The sequence below is a fragment of the Anomaloglossus baeobatrachus genome, chromosome 4 (genome assembly GCF_048569485.1).
Source record: "Anomaloglossus baeobatrachus isolate aAnoBae1 chromosome 4, aAnoBae1.hap1, whole genome shotgun sequence".
NCBI lineage: Eukaryota > Metazoa > Chordata > Amphibia > Anura > Aromobatidae > Anomaloglossus > Anomaloglossus baeobatrachus.
Genome location: NC_134356.1, coordinates 436,015,659 through 436,035,622, shown reverse-complemented (window position 1 = coordinate 436,035,622; position 19,964 = coordinate 436,015,659). Strand labels below are relative to the sequence as shown.

The window sequence follows — 19,964 nt, the reverse complement described above, 5'->3', positions numbered from 1 at the left end:
AGCGATGCGTCCTGCCTAGCAGTACATCGCCTTTGAAGAAAATGGTCCCAACCATTCAGCAACAACTAGCGATCTCACAGCAGGGGCCTGATCGCTGGTAGGTGTCACATATAACAAGATCGCTGCTGTGGCGAAAATGGTGATCCAGCAACGATCTCATTAGCGATCTCGTTAGCGATCTCATTGTGTGTGACGGGGCCTTAAGGCAAACTTGTGCAATAATCATGCAGTCTAATCAGCATATTGATATGCCACACCTGTGATGTGGATGTATTACTGTATTTTTCGCTTTATAAGACGCACCCCCAAATTTGGTGAAGGAAGAGAATTTTTTAATAAATGGGGTACGTCTTATAATGCCAGTGTCCGTCTAACAAATCATATAGGGTATATGTCACTCATAGCCTCCCCATCCTAAAATTAGCCCGCTTAATGTGGATATGGCCACCTTATATTGAATATAGCCCCCTTGTGCTGGCACACATCCCCCAGTGATGCCACATGTCCCCTATGGCTGGCACACGTCCTCTATGGCTGGCACACGGCCCCTATGGCTAGCACATGGCCCCCTGTGGCTGGCACATGGCCCCCAGTGATGCCACACGTCCCCTATGGCTGGCACACGTCCCCTATGGCTGGCACACAGCCCCTATGGCTGGCACATGGCCCCCAGTGATGCCACATGTCCCCTATGGCTGGCACACAGCCCCTATGGCTGGCACACGGCCCCCTATGGCTGACACACGGCCCCCAGTGATGCCACATGTCCCCTATGGCTGGCACACTGCCCCCTGTGGCTGGCACATGGCCACTATGGCCCCTATGGCTGGCACATGGCCCCTGTGGCTGGCATATGGCCCACTGTGGCTGGCACACGGCCCACTGTGGCTAGCACATGGCCCACTGTGGCTGGCACATGGCCCACTGTGGCTGGCACACGGCCCACTGTGGCTGGCACACATCACCTTGTGTTAGATATCACCCCCATGCTGCTGCTTTTAGTAAAATAAACTCTTTCCTTACCTTCTCCAGCACTGTCTTCCCTCGTGTCTCCCTCCGTGGGGTTGAGCTCCTCCTGTCTCCTGCACTTCCTACTTCCTGGTTCTCGGTGCGGTCATGTGATCGGCACAGCAGAGAGATATTTCTGCGTGCCTGATCACAGCAGCAGGAGGGAGACCGGGAGATCAGCGCTAGAGGAGGTGAGTAAAGAGTTTTTTCTTTTACTATGGACAGCATCATGGGGGCCATATCTAACACAGGGGGGCATGTGCGATCAAAGGGAGCACAGACAGATATAATATGCGCCGCTCCCCCAGCCCATCGCCGCAGTGTGGTTTCAGCACCACGGTGATGGACAGTGGCTGTGCATATTATATGAGCGGGAGCAGGAGATCTCCCGCTGTAGCCTTCCTCAGCTCACCAGCCTCTACCAGCCTCCCTCAGCCTCCAGAACGGCTCCAGAGCGGCCCCCACCTCCCCTGGACCCTGCAGTATATAATCCGTATATTCGGATTATAAGACGCACCCCCTACTTTCCCCCAAAATTTGGGGGAACAAAAGTGCGTCTTATAAAGCGAAAAATACTATCTTAGCAAAGGAGAAATGTTCACTAATACAGATTTAGCAAAATTTGTGAACAATATTTCATAGAAAGAGACCTTTGTACAAAGAAAACGTCTCAGATCTTTGAAAAATGAGAGCAAAAACAAGTGGGTTTATATTTTTGTTCCGTATAGTTGCAAGTCAAATTTATGTATGTATGAGATAGCCAAGATGATTATCTATAAAATGAAGGTGGTGTCACATTCAAAGATGTAGTGGATGGTGAAATATGGAACCTGAATGTCAAAAGTTCAAAACATTGTTACCCTTTTGCTCGTCAGTGTATGTAATGGCCATTATTATACACATCCAATAAAGAGAAAGAATAAATCAGGCATATATTTAAAGATAACCTGCCACCAGTTTTTTATGTCTGAACAAAGACAAGCAAGTTCAGTAGCGCCTGTGCTGCATTCTATAAAGATGTATATTATCCCCCAACTCCCCCTGTATACCCTCCAAAAATCTTTTTAAAGATTAACATATTGTGCGAGAGAATTTATAAATGTTTTTGGGGCTGTACAGGGGGAGCCAGGGAATAGTGTAGATCTTTATGGAAGCTCACTCTGCTCTTCTCCAATACTAAAGGCCCCGTTACACGCAACGACATTGCTAACGAGATGTCGTTGGGGTCACGGAATTCGTGACGCACATCCGTTCTCGTTAGCGGCGTCGTTGCGTGTGATACGTATGAACAACCGCTAACGATCAAAAATACTCACGTCGTTCTAATCCCAAATATTGTTGCTGGTGCTGGACGCAGGTTGTTCGTCGTTCTTGAGGCAGCACACATCGCTACGTGAGACACCCCTGGTACTATGAACAACATCGTACCCGCATCCTCCGGCAACGAGGTGGGCGTCACTTTCTTTTGCCTGCTCTCCGCCTCTCCGCTTCTATTGTACGGCTGCCGTGTGACGTCGCTGTGATGCCGCACAAACGGCCCCCTTAGAAAGGAGGTGGTTCGCCGGCAACAGCAACGTCGCCAGGCAGGTAAGTCCGTGTGACGGGGACTAACGATATTGTGCACCACGGGCAGCGATTTGCCCGTGATGCACAAACGACGGGGCGGGTGCTTTCACGAGAGACATCACTAGCAATGTCGCTGCGTGTAAAGCAGCCTTAAAGCTTATTAATTCTGATTGTGTCAAAACGGTTGCACCCAGTAAACTAAGTAATACATTGTTGGATTCAGGATCTCCTTACCTATAGCATGATGCTCTCATATGAGATAGCAAAAATTTGCTGACAGATTCTCTTTAACCCCTTCACGACCGCGGGCAGTAAAATTACGTCCTATTTTAACGTGACTTAACGACCAGGGACGTAATTTTACGGCCTAAACTTCATTTGATTGCCGTGGCCATAGCAACGGCTTTCAAATGATGTCCCCTGCTGTTTCTTACAGCAGGGGACCTTTGCTTGACCCCAGGGGGGGTGACATCGCCACTCCCTATCGACGATCGATGTGATTGGCTGTTCAAATCTGAACCGCCAACCACATCGTTCGCACTAATTTCGGCACAAATAATGCCAGAATTACTGCGATACTGTGAGATCCGGCTATGATCTGCTCTAGCAGCTTCAACAAATCATAGCCGGAGCTCTAAAATGTCACCCCCAGCCCCTGCAGCACTGATTGGAGCGATCGTGCTATGACGCGCAATCGCTCCAATCAGTGTGAAGTGGGGCGGTCTGATCTGCCGGTGGCCGCCCTCCCCAAGCCTGTGCTGGCCTGCGAGCCCTCCCCCAACATGTCTGCAGCGTGCAGTGGCTGGTACTTGTGGTACCACGCCACCGCTGCTGCCGCCGCCGTAGCTGAGGTCACCGATCCTGCTGCACGTGAGTACTGTGCTTACCCTGCAGCCCGTGCGCGCTCCCGTGGTGCCCCGTGCGCGCTCCCGTGTTGGCCCCTGCCCGTGCCCCCCTGCGATCTGCCCCCCCCACGCCCCGATCTGCCCCCGAGATATCCCGATCTGCTCCCCCCGCGATCTGACTGCCTCCCCCATTATCTCTATTCTGCTTCTGCAGCTCCCTCTCCGGTCTCCCCCTCTGCTCTCCCCCCCTCCCCCTCTGCTCTCCCCCCCTCTCCCCCTCTGCTCTCCCCTCTCTCCCCCTCTGCTCTCCCCCTACCCCTCTGCTCTCCCCCGACGTCCTCTTATCTGTCTTCACCGGCTCGTCCGAGGTCTTAACTGGCCCGATCACCTCTGCCTCCATCGCTGGGTCCTTCCTGGGCATTCTGCTGATCTGCCCAACGTCCTGCCTGCTGCTCCTGTAAAGCTGTTCCTCCTGCAGCTCTTCTGGTCAGTGATCCTCCTGCTAATCCTCTGGGTACTGTGAGTATAACATTTTTTTTTTTTTCCTGTATCCTGTCCATTTTTACACCTCATCCGTCCGTGCGTCCCGCCAAGCGCTGATCAGGGATGCACATAACGGATCGGCATCCCTGCTCAATTTTTGGCATGACTTTTTTCCGTATCCCTGACACTTTTTGTATCGCATCCGTCCGTGCGTCCCGCCGAGCGCTGATCAGGGATGCACATAACGGATCGGCATCCCTGCTCAATTTTTGGCGTGACTTTTTTCCGTATCTGCGACGCTTTTTGTATCGCATCCGTCCGTGCGTCCCGCCAAGTGCTGATCAGGGATGCACATAACGTATCTGCATCCATGGTCAATTTTTGGCATGACTTTTTTTCCGTATCCCTGACGCTTTTTGTATTGCATCCGTCCGTGCGTCCCGCCAAGCGCTGATCAGGGATGCACATAACGTATCTGCATCCATGGTCAATTTTTGGCGTGACTTTTTTTTTCCATATCCCTGACGCTTTTTGTATCGCATCCGACCGTGCGTCCTGCAGCGGCTGATTAGTGCACCGCGTCTGTGTGTTTGAAAAGTCAAATGGCGTTCCTTCTCTTCTGAGCCCTGCCATGCGCCCAAACAATTACTTTCCACCACATATGAGGTATCTACGTACTCAGGAAAAATTGCACAATACGTTCTATGGCGCAGTTTTTCCTGATACCGTTGTAAAAAAAAAAAAGCTACCTGAGTGATGCAAAAAATTTGTGGTTAAAAAAAAAATAATAATTTTCACGGTTCAACGTTATCAACTTCTGTGGAGCCCCTGGGGGTACAAGGGGCTCACCAAATATCTAGATAAATTCCTTGAGGGGGTCTAGTTCCAAAATTGGGGTAATTTGTGGGGGAGCTCCACTGTTTAGGCACCATAGAGGGTCTCCAAAGGTGACATGGCGTCCACTACTGATTCAAACCAATTTTGCTGTCAAATGGCGTTCCTTCTCTTCTGAGCCCCGCCATGCACCCAAACAATTACTTTCCACCACATATGAGGTATCGCCGTACTCAGGAAAAAATGCACTATAAATTTCATGGTGAATTTTTTCCTGATACCCTTGTGAAAAAAAAAGCTACCTAGTTGAAGCAACCGTTTTGTGGTAAAAAAAATGTTTTTTCTTTTCATGGCTCAAGGTTATAAACTTCTGTGAAGCCCCCAGGGGTTCAAAGTGCACATCAAACATCTAGAAAAATTATTTGAGGGCTCTAGTTTCGAAAATGGGGTCGCTTATGCGGGAGCTCCCTTGTTTAGGCACCTCAGGGAGTCTTCAAACCCGACATGGCGTCCGCTAATGAGTGCAGCTAATTTTGCACTCAAAAATTCAAATCGCGCTCCTTGCCTTCCGAGCCATGCCGTGTGTCCAAACATTTGATTTCCACCACATATGAGGTATCTGCGTACTCAGGAAAAAATGTACAATACATTTTATGGTGCATTTTTTCCTGATACCCTTGTGAAAAAAAAGCTACCTAGTTGAAGCAACCGTTTTGTGGTAAAAAAAAAATTTTTTCTTTTCACGGCTCAACAATATAAAGTTCTGTGAAGCCCCCAGGTATTCAAAGTGCTCACCAAACATCTAGAAAAATTATTTGAGGGCTCTAGTTTCCAAAATGGGGTCACTTGTGGGGGAGCTCCATTGTTTAGGCACCTCAGGGGGTCTTCAAACCCGACATGGCGTCCACTAATGAGTGCAGCTAATTTTGCGTTCAAAAATTCAAATGGCGCTCCTTCCCTTTCGACCTCTGCCATGCGCACAATTAATTTTTACCACATATGGGGTATCAGCGGACTCAGGAGAAAATGCACAGTAAATTGTATGGTGCACTTTCTCTTTTCTCCCTTGTAAAAATGAAAATTTTATGGCTAAAGTAACATTTTTCTGTTAAAAAGTAAAATTTTCATTTTTTCCTTCCACATTGCTTTGGTTCCTGTGAAGCAAGGGTTAATAAACTTCTTGGATGTGGTTTTGAGCAGTGTGAAGGGTGTAGTTTTTAGAATGGGGTCACTTTTGGGTATTTTCTGTCACCTCGGCCTCTCAAAGTCACTTCAAATGTGATGTGGTCCCTAAAAAAAATTCTTTTGTAAATTTTTGTTGGAAAAATGAGAAATTGCTGATGACCTTTGACCCCTTCTAACTTCCTAACGAAAAAAAATTTTGTTTCGAAAAATTGCGCTGATGGAAAGTAGACAAGTGGGAAAGTTTGTTTATTAACTATTTTGTGTGACATATCTCTCAGATTTATTGGCATAAATTTTCAAAGTTTGAAAATTGCGAAATTTTCATAATTTTCACAAAATTTCCTAAATTTTCACAAATAAACGCAAAAAATATCGGCCTAAATTTACCACTGACATGAAGTACAATATGTCACGAAAAAACAATCTCAGATTCGCCAGGATCCGTTGAAGCGTTCCAGAGTTATAACCTGTCAAAGTGACACTGATCAGAATTGCAAAAAATGGCCCGGTCATTAGGGTGTTTTAGTGGCCGGGGGTGAAGGGGTTAATATAATTTCATATCATTATTGTTTTCAGTCTGAGAGAGATGTGCCCCATTTGTTAGAAAAATGCATACAATTTTTCTTAATGGATCTCCAAGGCAAATGCCTGGAAGATGGGAAGCATATACAGTCAGGGCCAGAAATATTTGGACAGTGACACAAGTTTTGTTATTTTAGCTGTTTACAAAAACATGTTCAGAAATACAATTATATATATTATATGGGCTGAAAGTGCACACTCCCAGCTGCAATATGAGAGTTTTCACATCCAAATCGGAGAAAGGGTTTAGGAATCATAGCTCTGTAATGCATAGCCTCCTCTTTTTCAAGGGACCAAAAGTAATTGGACAAGGGACTCTAAGGGCTGCAATTAACTCTGAAGGCGTCTCCCTCGTTAACCTGTAATCAATGAAGTAGTTAAAAGGTCTGGGGTTGATTACAGGTGTGTGGTTTTGCATTTGGAAGCTGTTGCTGTGACCAGACAACATGCGGTCTAAGGAACTCTCAATTGAGGTGAAGCAGAACATCCTGAGGCTGAAAAAAAAAGAAAAAATCCATCAGAGAGATAGCAGACTTGCTTGGAGTAGCAAAATCAACAGTCGGGTACATTCTGAGAAAAAAGGAATTGACTGGTGAGCTTGGGAACTCAAAAAGGCCTGGGCGTCCACGGATGACAACAGTGGTGGATGATCGCCGCATACTTTCTTTGGTGAAGAAGAACCCATTCACAACATCAACTGAAGTCCAGAACACTCTCAGTGAAGTAGGTGTATCTGTCTCTAAAGCGGGCTTTACACGCTGCGACATCGCTAATGCGGAGTCGTTGGGGTCACGGATTTTGTGACGCACATCCGGCCGCATTAGCGATGCCGTTGCGTGTGACACCGATAAGCGATTTTGCATCGTTGCAAAAACATGCAAAATCGCTAATCGGTGACATGGGGTCCATTCTTAAAAATCGTTACTGCAGCAGTAACGAAGTTGTTCCTCGTTCCTGCGGCAGCACACATCGCTGCGTGTGACGCCGCAGGAACGAGGAAGCTCCCCTTACCTGCCTCCCGTCCGCTATGAGGAAGGAAAGAGGTGGGCGGGATGTTACGTCCCGCTCATCTCCGCCCCTCCGCTGCTATTGGGCGGCAGTTCAGTGACGCTTCAGTGACGTCGCTGTGACGCCGCACGGACCGCCCCCTTAGAAAGGAGGCGGTTTGCCCGTCACAGCGACGTCGCTGGACAGGTAAGTATGTGTGACGGCTGTTGTGCGACACGGGCAGCGATTTGCCCGTGTCGCGCAACAGATGGGGGCGGGTACCCACACTAGCGATATCGGGACCGATATCGCAGTGTGTAAAGTAGCCTTAAGTCAACAGTAAAGAGAAGACTCTATGAAAGTAAATACAAAGGGTTCACATCTAGATGCAAACCATTCATCAATTCCAAAAATAGACAGGCCAGAGTTAAATTTGCTGAAAAACACCTCATGAAGCCAGCTCAGTTCTGGAAAAGTATTCTATGGACAGATGAGACCAAGATCAACCTATACCTCAATGATGGGAAGAAAAAAGTTTGGAGAAGAAAGGGAACGGCACATGATCCAAGGCACACCACATCCTCTGTAAAACATGGTGGAGGCAACGTGATGGCATGGGCATGCATGGCTTTCAATGGCACTGGGTCACTTGTGTTTATTGATGACATAACAGCAGACAAGAGTAGCCGGATGAATTCTGAAGTGTACCGGGATATACTTTCAGCCCAGATTCAGCCAAATGCCGTAAAGTTGATCGGACGGCGCTTCATAGTACAGATGGACAATGACCCCAAGCAAACAGCCAAAGCTACCCAGGAGTTCATGAGTGCAAAAAAGTGGAACATTCTGCAATGGCCAAGTCAATCACCAGATCTTAACCCAATTGAGCATGCATTTCACTTGCCCAAATCCAGACTTAAGACGGAAAGACCCACAAACAAGCAAGACCTGAAGGCTGCGGCTGTAAAGGCCTGGCAAAGCATTAAGAAGGAGGAAACCCAGCGTTTGGTGATGTCCATGGGTTCCAGACTTAAGGCAGTGATTGCCTCCAAAGGATTCGCAACAAAATATTGAAAATAAAAATATTTTGTTTGGGTTTGGTTTATTTGTCCAATTACTTTTGACCTCCTAAAATGTGGAGTGTTTGTAAAGAAATGTGTACAATTCCTACAATTTCTATCAGATATTTTTGTTCAAACCTTCAAATTAAACGTTACAATCTGCACTTGAATTCTGTGTGGTGGCATGCAGAGCCCAACTCGCGAAAATTGTGTCACTGTCCAAATATTTCTGGACCTAACTGTATGTTCATTGTTTAGTACTAAATTTACTGAGAAAAATTATCCACAGACCTTTTCTAAATTATAATTCAGTTTCTAAATATCCACTAATATGGAATCACCTCTGATTGATAAGAAGTAAAAATCATGAGCATGAGCAATCATTTTGCAGCTACAGAAACAGCTTTTGAGTGGATGTATCTTTATGAGAAGCCAGCATGTGATTCATAAAGCTGAGCAATATGGGCTGCCTTACTGTAGAAGCCAGAATGCACATTTTTTTCATCTCCATATTGTGATTGCCGCAGTATGAATGAAATAAAAAGGATTCATCTTTCTGTATAATTAACTACTATTCTTACTCAAGATATTTTTCTGACGAACATTTGACAATTATAATTTTACAACAATGAAGTTAGGAACAGTAAGTAATAGTTTTGAGATTTACAGGGTTTTTTTTGGGGGGGGCTAAATATTTTGAAATTAAGGCACATAACGATTTTTGGGCATGAATAGTAGGAAGGGACCAAAGAATAAAAATTAAACTCTGTTGTATTAACACTAGAAGTCCCAGAAATTTCAAGCTCCCCCCTGAAGTCCTGAAAGAGGGTAAAATGACCTTAAGGGGTACTTTACACGCTGCGACATCGCTGTCGATATATCGTCGGGGTCACGTCGTTAGTGATGCACATCCGGCGCTGGTAGCGACATCGCAGTGTGTAACACAAATGAGCGACAGTCAACGAGCGCAAAAACGTGCAAAATCGTTGCTCGTTGACACGTCGTTCATTTCCATAATATCGGTGCTGCTGCAGGTACGATGTTGTTTCTCGTTCCTGCGGCAGCACACATCGCTATGTGTGACGCCGCTGGAACGACAAACATCTCCTTACCCTCCGTCCACCGGAAAAGGAGGAAGGAAGGAGGTGGGCGGCATGTTCAGTCCACTCATCTCCTCCCCTCCTCTGCTATTGGGCGGCGGCTCAGTCACACTGCTGTGACGTCGCTGTGACGCTGAACGAACCGCCCCCCTTAGAAAGGAGGCGGTTCGCCGGTAACAGCGACGTCGCAGAGCAGGTATGTGCATGTGACGCTGCCGTAGCGATGTTTGCTACGGCAGCGATCACCACATATCGGCCGTGCAACGGGGGCAGGTGCTATCGCGCTCGACATCGCTAGCAAATGCTAGCAATGTCGCAGCGTGTAAAGTACCCTTTAGTCCAAACTGACAACTCTGATGGCTCCAATTAGCATCCTTTCATTTGTAAATGTGGCCATTGCCTGAGGAATCTGCAGGGGGCAATTGTGTTGATCCACTTCAACAAAGGTCTTGTAAGAAGGTGTAAACAAAAGAATGTCATTCGACCCATCTCTGGGTTCCAAAGGTAGAAATGTTAAATGACCCCTCTCTGGGACTTCTAGTGTTAAATGTGTGTAACATACCGTACTTGTAGCAGTTCACATAAGAAAGTACATCACACCACTCTCTTTCAAGTTAAAAAGTCCAATTTATTGGATATCACTTAAAACACGTCCCTGGATGGGGATCACAGTCACAGGGGAAGGGGGACAGTGCAAGAGTGCAGACGATGGCCGTTTTGTGCCGAGGTGCGCTTCCACGGGTCTGTAACAGATACAGACCCGGGGGGGCGCACATTGGAGTGAAATGGTTATTGTTTGCACTCCTGCACTTTCCCCCTGTGACTGCAGACTCCTTCCAGGGATGTGTTTTAAGTGATATCCAATAAATTGGACTTTTTAACTTGGAAGAGAGTGCTGCGATTTACCTTCTTATGTGAATTGACTATCTTCTCTTCGCTTGGGATTGAATCAGCTCAGCACCTCCTGATTATCCTCACTGGACATCAGACTGCAGTGAGTCATTTCTCTATTTCCCTTGCATGGTAGTGTCAAGCTTGCATTAACTCTTTTTTTACATCCTTTTAGCATTTACAGAGTTATAACAGATGCTAAGATTTTATCCTTTGCTATCGTGACTAGGGCATTTTTTCTAGTCTTTGTTGTCGGATTTCAAATACTTATCCGCTTTTACTTAGAAGCTAATCTGCAAGCTACACAATTACTTTTTGTGTCATTATGTAATCAGATTGTTCTCCCAGATCTTGAAAAATCTTATAGAAAAAAAAAAATCTTTAATACACCCTATATCTAGGTCTATGGATTAGTTGCCAGATAAATTGGCCAGTGAGAGACTCTGAACACAAATATCAGAATGGACTCATCTACTTCCAGCCAACTTTTGCTTCTTCAGCCATTTTGGGATTACATCCTTGCGGAGTTTGGTGGCCCAGTGACTAGTCCTGCTTTCCCTGTCTTGCTGGCATTTTCTGGTTTTGTATGCTTCAGTTTACCATTTGCTATCATAGACATTCTGGGAGAGCGATGCCAATTTTTCTATCAATACAAAATTCAAAAGGACAAGCAACCAACAATAAGGATGATGATTTTCTGTGTCTGGAGGGCTGTGATTAACCATGTGATTTATGTCTTTCCAGTTGTATTTTTGAATTGGTTGTGGATGCCACCTGTATTCTTGCCAGTAAGTGCTCCTTCCATTTGTACTCTTCTTGGGGAGGTCTTGGGATGCCTGCTTTTGTTTGACTTACAGTATTTTATATGGCATGTACTACACCATAAAAACCTCTGGTTATACAAAAAGGTCCATGCTATTCACCACGAGTATGTGGCACCATTTTCATGGTCAAGTCAAAACCTCAGTGGCTATGAATTGATGACTGTTGGGTTTTGGAGTACAATGAATCCACTCCAATTAGGATGCCATCCATTGACATCATGGACTTGTAACCTTATTAGTATTTGGATGTCTGTAGATGATCACATTGGCTATAATTTCCCCTGGTCTCTTCACCGTATATTTCCACTTGGCTTATATGGAGGGGCTTTAGCTCATGACATGCATCATCAAAAGCCAGGAACAAACTTTGCTCCATTTTTTCGACATTGGGACTTAATTTGTGGAACTACTTGTTCTACTAGCGAAAATACCTAATATCCAATGATTCCTTGTAAAAATTACTATAATTGGTAAAACAGCTAAGTAAAGGGAAACAAAATAATTTTTGATGTTTGAGCTAAGAAATTAAAACATTCTTAAAAATGGGTTTTTACATGTATATGTTCAATGCATCTTATTTTAATTTAGATCCACCAGTAGAAAGGAATATATTAGAATCATCTATGCAATATCGTACATGTATGATTAATGTCTGGGACTCAAAAAACGTGATTGGTAACTGTTATAGTCATATTATGTAGTGTAGTAGTAAAATATATATATTTATAATATCTCATTAAAGTGAAATACATTTTGTTAGAACATAAACACTTAATATTTCATCTTTAATATAGAATCTAAATCAAAGTATATTTCCGGTAAGTAGTTATATAAGGCATTTGCGAGTTTAATGGGGTTGTCTGGTCTAAGAACCAAAGACTAAAATCACTTTATGTGACTGAAGAATATGCAGACTACAATGCGCACACTGTCAGGATTCCCCTTAGTGGGCGGTCAAGCTTTTCTCAATTCTTTTCTACTGCCAGAAGCCAGATGAGACTGGCCAGCATGTGACGGCAAGTATGAAAATCAAATACATGTAGTTATGCCGACCCGCACAGGATATACAGGAGAATCGTTACTGTGTGCACATCACATGCTGCCACAATTTGGCAGTCTGCAGTAATGTAGTTTAACTGCCGAATTTGCTTCTCAGCCCAGTAAATCCTAAGTGTCATTCAATAATCAATAGTAATAAAGAAACAACACTAAAAGAGAAAATAAGCACAGCGTACCCACGTATCTGATACTCACCTCGTAAACATGTCTGTATTACAAGAATTGTTATAGCAGACAATAAAAGTCATACTTTCCGCATTCTAAATATGTTGATCTTAGTGATAATTGTACAATGAAGACCATTCTGATGTGTCAGGTCTCAGTTTCAGTAAGTAAATAATTCAACAGTAACATAACACTAATTTTGTACAGTGCTTCTAAACCAATAGGGTTAAATTGAAGAAGGTAGATGTTTTGAGTTACAAGCCTTTTAAATGCAGATATTTTGTATGTATGTGAATTAAATTGCACATGTAAAGCCACTTATCCATTCACTGTTTCAGTGCTGAAATTAAAAGCTGTTGAATGTGAATTGTGGCCCCTTTAAAGCAGTCACATTATCCTGTTGGAGCCAGGCTGTGTTGTCAGGGAGCTGGAAAGGGTCTGAATTGTTGGGTTTGTGAAAGCTGCGAATGGGAGGGGGAGTCAGCTCAGCGCCATCCAAATGAATAATAAAAAGGAAGATCCTATGCAGCATTTCCCTTGAAGATTATAGCTAAGCAGGTGCTGATGATGGAAGCCTTCTCCTGTCTGTCCCATGCTCTGGACACATACCTTCACAGCAGACCACTTCTCCAGCCATTGTGGAACTACTTGCGGCTTCATTATGCTGATACTCTTAGATCTCCACTTTTTCCAGTAGTCCTTACTGTGTCATGCTATGTTATCTCCTGCGTGCCGTACCTGGTTTTCAACATCGTGGGTAGAAGATGGCCTTTTATACACAAGTATAAGATCCAACAGGACAGAAATCCAACTGGACCAATGATTCTCCATTGCCTCGGAGTGACTCTATACAACCACCTGTTCTTTATTTTTCCAGCTGCTTTTGCCCAGTGGTACTGGAGACCTCCATGTCCATTGCCAGAAGAGGCTCCGAGCATTTTGGATCTAGTGTTTGGCGTGACGGCAAGCCTCCTGCTATTTGATTTTCAATATTTTATTTGGCACATGATCCATCATAAGAACAGGTGGCTATACAAAACATTCCATGCCATTCATCATGAATACATGGCTCCTTTTTCCTTAGCCACACAATGTCTTGGGGGCTGGGAATTGGTGACTGTTGGATTCTGGACTACAATAAACCCTATAATCTTCAGGTGCCATATTCTCACAACCTGGATATTTATGGTATTTCATGTATATATCTCTGTTGAAGACCATTGTGGTTATGATTTTCCATGGTCCACTTCACATCTGATACCATTTGGAATTTATGGGGGGCCAAATAAACATGATGTGCATCACCAGAAACCCATGAGCAACTATGCTCCCCACTTTACACATTGGGACAAAATTTTCGGCACACATGCAGACTTTTCTTTTGCTAAGGGCATACTGGAGGTGGCTAGCCCAAATAAAACCTGCTGTGCTAGTCAACAGGAAGATAACCTGTATGATGAAAGCATCTCACCAACAGATAGGGTTGCTGAAGAAAGGAACATATAAATTATATATTATATATAAAGAGCAACATGTTTCTATGTTTTGATAATAATGAGAATGTTTCAGTTGTTAATGAGAATATGTAATTGTTTCGTCACCAGAATTGCAATTTATGGTTAAGGTTTACAGTACATTGAGAAAACATAACTTACTAAAATGTGTTCTGGGTTTTTGGCTAGCGAACAACTCTAGCATTGTCCTAATCGTCCATTACAGTAAAACACTGCTTTTGTTTTGTCAAATATTTAGAAGGTTCTATTTATTTGGAAGGAGGATGTAAGAAAACTACATACATATTCGAAAAATAAGAAGGTATGTTGGCATGTTTGCAGGCATTTATATACCAAATTCTAATCACGTTTTTCTACAGAACATCAATATAATGTAGATGTTTTCAATGTGTTGTCATTTGCAAACACTTACGTTCGCCACATAGGTCAGGATCTGAGAGATTTGATTACCGTCAAAGGGGTTTTCTGGTGAAGACAAGATTCCACTTATCCATAGGACAAGTGATAACTTCCTGATATGTGGGCTCTGGCTCCTGTGACCTGCGCCGATTGGCAGATCAGAGAAATGTATCCACGACAAGGAAGTTTTATGCCCGTTACCAAATGGTGTGTCAGGTGAGACACTCAGCCCTGGCTCCATTTATTTTCTATAGGGCTGCTGGTAAAAGCCAAGTGTAGCACTCCACAGCCCAACAGAGAATGAAAGGAGTGCAGGACGCATATGCACACTGCTGCTCCATTCTAACAGACATAAAAGTTACCTGTTCTTACGATCGGTGCAGGTTCCAGCAGTTTTACTCCCACTGATGAACAAGTTATCACCTATTCCTTTTATGAAAAATACTTCTTGTATATTCTTGTATACGCAAAGGAAATCTCTATCAAGCTAAACATTTATAATTGTTCTTGGCTCTTTTATGGTAAAAGGAACAACACAATTATCTACTTTACTATAGTTTAGTATAATTTAAAGCCCCCCCATACACATTAGACTAATGTCGATGGCACCCACTGAAATTGATGAATTCGGACAAAACTTTAATGTGTATGGGGGCGCTGACCAACTGATATAGCTTAAGATGTCGATTGAGCATGTCTGATTTCTAACTGGCATTCGCTGATCTCCTGGAGATAAGCTGCTGGCATGGATTTCTGTTGGATGCTTTCTAATAGTTAACACAGGAGCACTTGGTCAAGCAAGCACTACTACATATAGGAGAGATGGACAAGACAGTTGACGGCCGAAGCATCATTGGGCTAATGCCATCCAATGCAATGGAGGTCTTTAGTAAAAAATATTTGGGGAGAATATAATTATTTCAATGGTACAAACGACATTTCAGAGAATCTTTGAAAGTGGCAAATGTTTTTTCCATGTTTTCATCTTTCCCAATATGTTTACGCAACAGAAACCATCAGAACACTTACTGGATAACGGAAGTTCTCTGCTGGGATAAAATTACAATTTTCTTTGACTGGTAACAACAGTACAGCCATATAATAGTAAAAAGCAGGGATGGCGTTCGGGTGGGTCAAACTGGGCAATTGCCCAGGGCCCCCACTACCTTGGGGGCCCACAGTGTCTGCATCAGGAGCTACACTAATATACCATTATCAGTGTAGCTTCCGAAGTGGAGACTTCTTCAGGATCTGTGGTGAAAATAAGAGGAAAAAAATTACATTTTTGTAATTTTTTTCGTGTTTCTTTATAGTAGATTCATAGGAACAAATGAATCTGACTTTCCTTCACCTACATAGAGATATAGTATATATCTATCTATATGTCTATGTAGCTGAAGAATCTGCTTCTGGCTTCTCTACCTGCAATACAGGTCAAGATTACCAAATCTTCCTATGCTCCTTAGTACAGGCAGTGGCACAATGCTAGAGCTACTTCCTATGGAGCTCATGAGTTAAAGTCCCATCCTGGAAACCAGAGCAGATGAAAATGTAATTTATTCACTGCACGGAGTAATTTATACATTTAACTGAGTTAATTTATTTACTACACTGAGAACAAGAACCGGGACAAAAGCAGTGAATTTCAGGATTGCGGGAGTCCCCTTGAATCTGGGATAGTTATGAGGTATCCTATATGTGGACTGATTAATCTATTTGTAATTATGTTGTGCCCATCATTCTTGATCAACCTGTGTAAAAAGCTGAATATTGTCGATTGTGCTTGTTTAACGGTCTTAACTCAGTGCATGTACTGTATATGCAACCTAAATGTTCAAGCGTGATGGTGCAATATGTTAGCATTTAGGGCCCTATTTTAAATTTTTGCCCAGGGCCCCAATTTGTCTAAATTTGCTGTGAGGACATAGCAAGAGGGTGACCATACTATACTGGGAGCTGATTGGAACCTTATAGTTCAGTAGACAGTATACAGTAGAGGCTCTGGTGACTATACTGTAGATGAGGCTGTACGGGAAATCACTTATATATAATGTATATATTCAGACCCCTTTAAATGTTTCACTCTTTGTTTCATTGCAGCCATTTGGTAAATTCAAAAAAGTTCATTTTTTTCCTCATTGATGTACACTCTGCACCCCATCTTGACAAAAAAACCCAGAAATTTAGAATGTTTTCCAAATTTATTAAACAAGAAAAACTAAAATATCACATGGTCATAAGTATTCAGACACTTTGCTCAGTATTGAGTAGAAACACACTTTTGAGATAATACTGCCATGTGTCTTCTTGGGAATGATGCAAAAGGTTTTTCACACCTGGATCCTCTGCCATTCTTCCTGGCAGATCCCCTCCAGTTCCGTCAGGTTGAATGGTGAACATTGGTGGACAGCCATTTTCAGGTTTGTCCAGAGATGCTCAATTGAGTTCAGGTCAGGGCTCTGGCTGGGCCAGTCAAGAATGGTCATAGAGTTGTTCTGAGTCCACCCCTTTGTTATTTTAACTGTGTGCTTAGGGTCATTGTCTTGTTGAAAGGTGAATCTTCGGCCAAGTCTGAGGTCCAGATCACTCTGGAAGACGTTTTCTTTCTGGATATCTCTGTACTTGGCCGCATTCATCTTTCCTTCAATTGCAACCAGTCGTCCTGTCCCTGCAGCTGAAAAACACTCCCATAGCATGATGCTGCCACCACCATGTTTCACTGTTGGAATTGTATTGGACAAGTGATGAGCAGTGCCTATCAACAAAAAGTTCTATCTTCGCCTCATCATACCAGAGCATCTTATTTCTTAAAGTCTGTGAGTCCTTCATGTGTTTTATTACAAACTCTATGCGGGCTTTCATATGTCTTGCACTGAGGAGAGGCTTCCGTCGAGCCACTCTGCCATTAAGGCCCGACTGGTGGAGGGCTGCAGTGATAATTGACTTTGTGGAACTTTCTCCCATCTCCCTTATGCATCTCTGGAGCTCAGCCACAGTGATCTTGGGGTTCTTCTTTACCTCTCACCAAGACTCTTCTCTCATGATTGCTCAGTTTGGCTGGATGGCCAGGTCTATAAAGAGTTCGTGGGTCCCAAACTTCTTCCATCTAAGGATTATGGAGGCCACTGTTCTCTTAGGAGCCTTGAGTACTGCAGAAATTCTTTTGTAACCTTGACCAGATCTGTGCCTTGCCACAATTCTGTCGCTGAGCTCCTTGGGCAGTTCCTTTGACCTCATGATTCTCATTTGGTCTGACATGCACTGTGAGCTCTAAGGTCTTATATAGACAGGTTTGTGCCGATCCAAATCTAGTCCTATCAGTTTAATTAAACACAGCTGGACTGCAATGAAGGAGTAGAATCATCTCAAGGAGGATCACAAATAATGGACAGCATGGGACTTAAATATGAGTATCTGAGCAAAAGGTCTGAATACTTATGACCATGTGATATTTCAGTTTTTCTTGTTTAATAAATGTGCAACAATTTCTACATTTTTTTTCTGACAAGATGGGGTGCAGAGTGTGAATTAATGGGAAAAAATCAATAGCTTAAAAAAAAAATGCTATGAAACAATAATAATTGTGCCTAGAGCATGCCAGATCTTTATGGCTTCCATAATCCTTCCTATACACAGTATTGCACATTAGAGTCCCGGTATAACAGAATATAAATACAAAGGGTAAAATACACCATAGAAAATAGCATGCCTGTTAACCCCTCACAGTGTGCCACTTTTAGGCAAAGGTATGGATCTAAGCAAACAACACAAAGCCCTGGATTAGCAAAGTGAAAGTTACAATGACCCACCAGGACACTGTACAAAGGACCCCACAGACCACACCGCCCTGCACCTCAACGCGTTTCACCTACCGCTTTGTCGGGAGGTGCAGAGGTAAAGTGTGAAGCTGTTTATATATATCCTACCGGCCTATAATGGCGCACACCGGCTGTCCGATGCCCATCCTCCACTGTGTCCGGCGTCCCGTAAATCGGAGTGCGCATGCGCACAGCCCAGACATCCGCTTGGTCGTCAGACACAGGGGAGTAGGAGAGATTAGAGCACGCCGCGCATGCACAGGTCGTAGGCTAATGCCACCTTCTTGAAAAAGGGAGAGAAAGAAGGAACAAAGCCATATTAGAAAATAGTAGAATTAGACCATTATACATAAAACAGCAGCGACCAAAACCAAATTTGCATACAGGGTGTGCAGAAAAAACCCAATATACAGATCAAACAGTGTATAAAATATAATACAATAATTACCCATAAAACACAGCATCAAAAGAATAATTTTTCTTCAAGCAGCAGATATATGAGTGGTCACTATTCTTTCTTGTCCCAATGTTCTGGATGCGCATAAAACACAACAGCCATATCTAAATAGAGAAATGTAATTATAAAAATGGGTATTAGTAAAAAACAAATGATGGATGGCACCAAATCCAAAGTATATAAGGGGCTGTGTGGCCATTATACTGTATTGGTGACTGGAGGGGCCCTAATACTGTATGGAGTGCTGTGGGGGCCATCATACTATGAAATGGGGTCTGTGGTGGACATTGTACTGCATGGGGGGCTATGATGGAAATCATAGTAAATATTGGGGGCTGTTGTGTCTATTATACTGTATGGGTGGGTTTTGTGACCATCATACTGTATAGGAGGGCAGTGTGAGGAGGGGGTACAGTTTGGAGAGGACAGATATTTTTATACAGAGGGCATTTTAATAACACTCTTCTTCTAAAGGAAACCAATCACCAGGATTTTACCATATAAAATAAAAGCAGTGCCATACTGGAACTAGCATGGTGATTCAGAGTGTCTTCCACAAAATGGCACTAAGATTACGGTACGCGCTTATGCTGACTCTGGCACCATGTTAATGAAGACATCATTATTAGAGTTGATCGAACGGCCAAAAATCTGGGATCGGCGGATCACTGCCAGATTTTAAAAAGAGTCCGATCTGCTCCGGAATCCGGTGCCCATATAAGTCAATGGGGACCAGAATCCGGAGGTTAAAAATGTTTGTGGAGGGGATAGGAGTGTAGGAGCGAGCGCAGCATACTCACCGAGGTGCTGTCATGGCGGCACACACCTTCCGGGTCACGCTATTCCCTTCCGGGGCCGACAATTCAATATTCATTGTTTACCCCGCCCACCGGCGCGTGTAATTGGTTGCAGCTAGACATGCCCCCACCCTGAGTGTCAGCGTGTCAGCTGACTGCAACCAATCACAGACGCCAGGATGGCCGGTGGGCGGGGAAAGCAGTGCAAGTGTCTGCCGGTCAGCATAATGGTAAAAAAATAAACAATCGGCAGCACAGCAATAGCTCACGGCTGCAGCCCCAGCTGTCGGGCTGTATCTGTGCTGTGTATCCAGTCACACGTGAGAGGATTTCCCGGGTGCTGCCAAGGCAGACTCGCGCGAGTCCCTCACATGTGTGACTGCGGTGAA

At 44.0% G+C, this 19,964-nt stretch overlaps 2 protein-coding genes and 1 long non-coding RNA gene across 3 annotated transcripts in view; 2 read left to right on the top strand and 1 right to left on the bottom strand.

Moving 5' to 3' along the window:
- Nucleotides 1–19,964, bottom strand: part of LOC142303777 (uncharacterized) — a 131,738-nt gene that overhangs the window by 104,712 nt on the left and 7,062 nt on the right. Inside the window, exon 2 of the long non-coding RNA XR_012753052.1 lies at nt 18,770–18,882. This is a non-coding gene — a long non-coding RNA (uncharacterized LOC142303777). The remainder of the gene's footprint in view (nt 1–18,769; nt 18,883–19,964) is intronic.
- On the top strand, nt 11,004–11,801 carry LOC142301135 (cholesterol 25-hydroxylase-like protein 1, member 1). The gene has a single exon (XM_075342152.1). It carries the CDS (start codon nt 11,004–11,006, stop codon nt 11,799–11,801), a length of 798 nt encoding a protein of 265 aa, XP_075198267.1.
- Nucleotides 13,112–14,335, top strand: LOC142301628 (cholesterol 25-hydroxylase-like protein 1, member 2). Its single transcript, XM_075342650.1, has one exon. It carries the CDS (start codon nt 13,155–13,157, stop codon nt 14,094–14,096), a length of 942 nt encoding a protein of 313 aa, XP_075198765.1. The 5' UTR covers nt 13,112–13,154; the 3' UTR covers nt 14,097–14,335.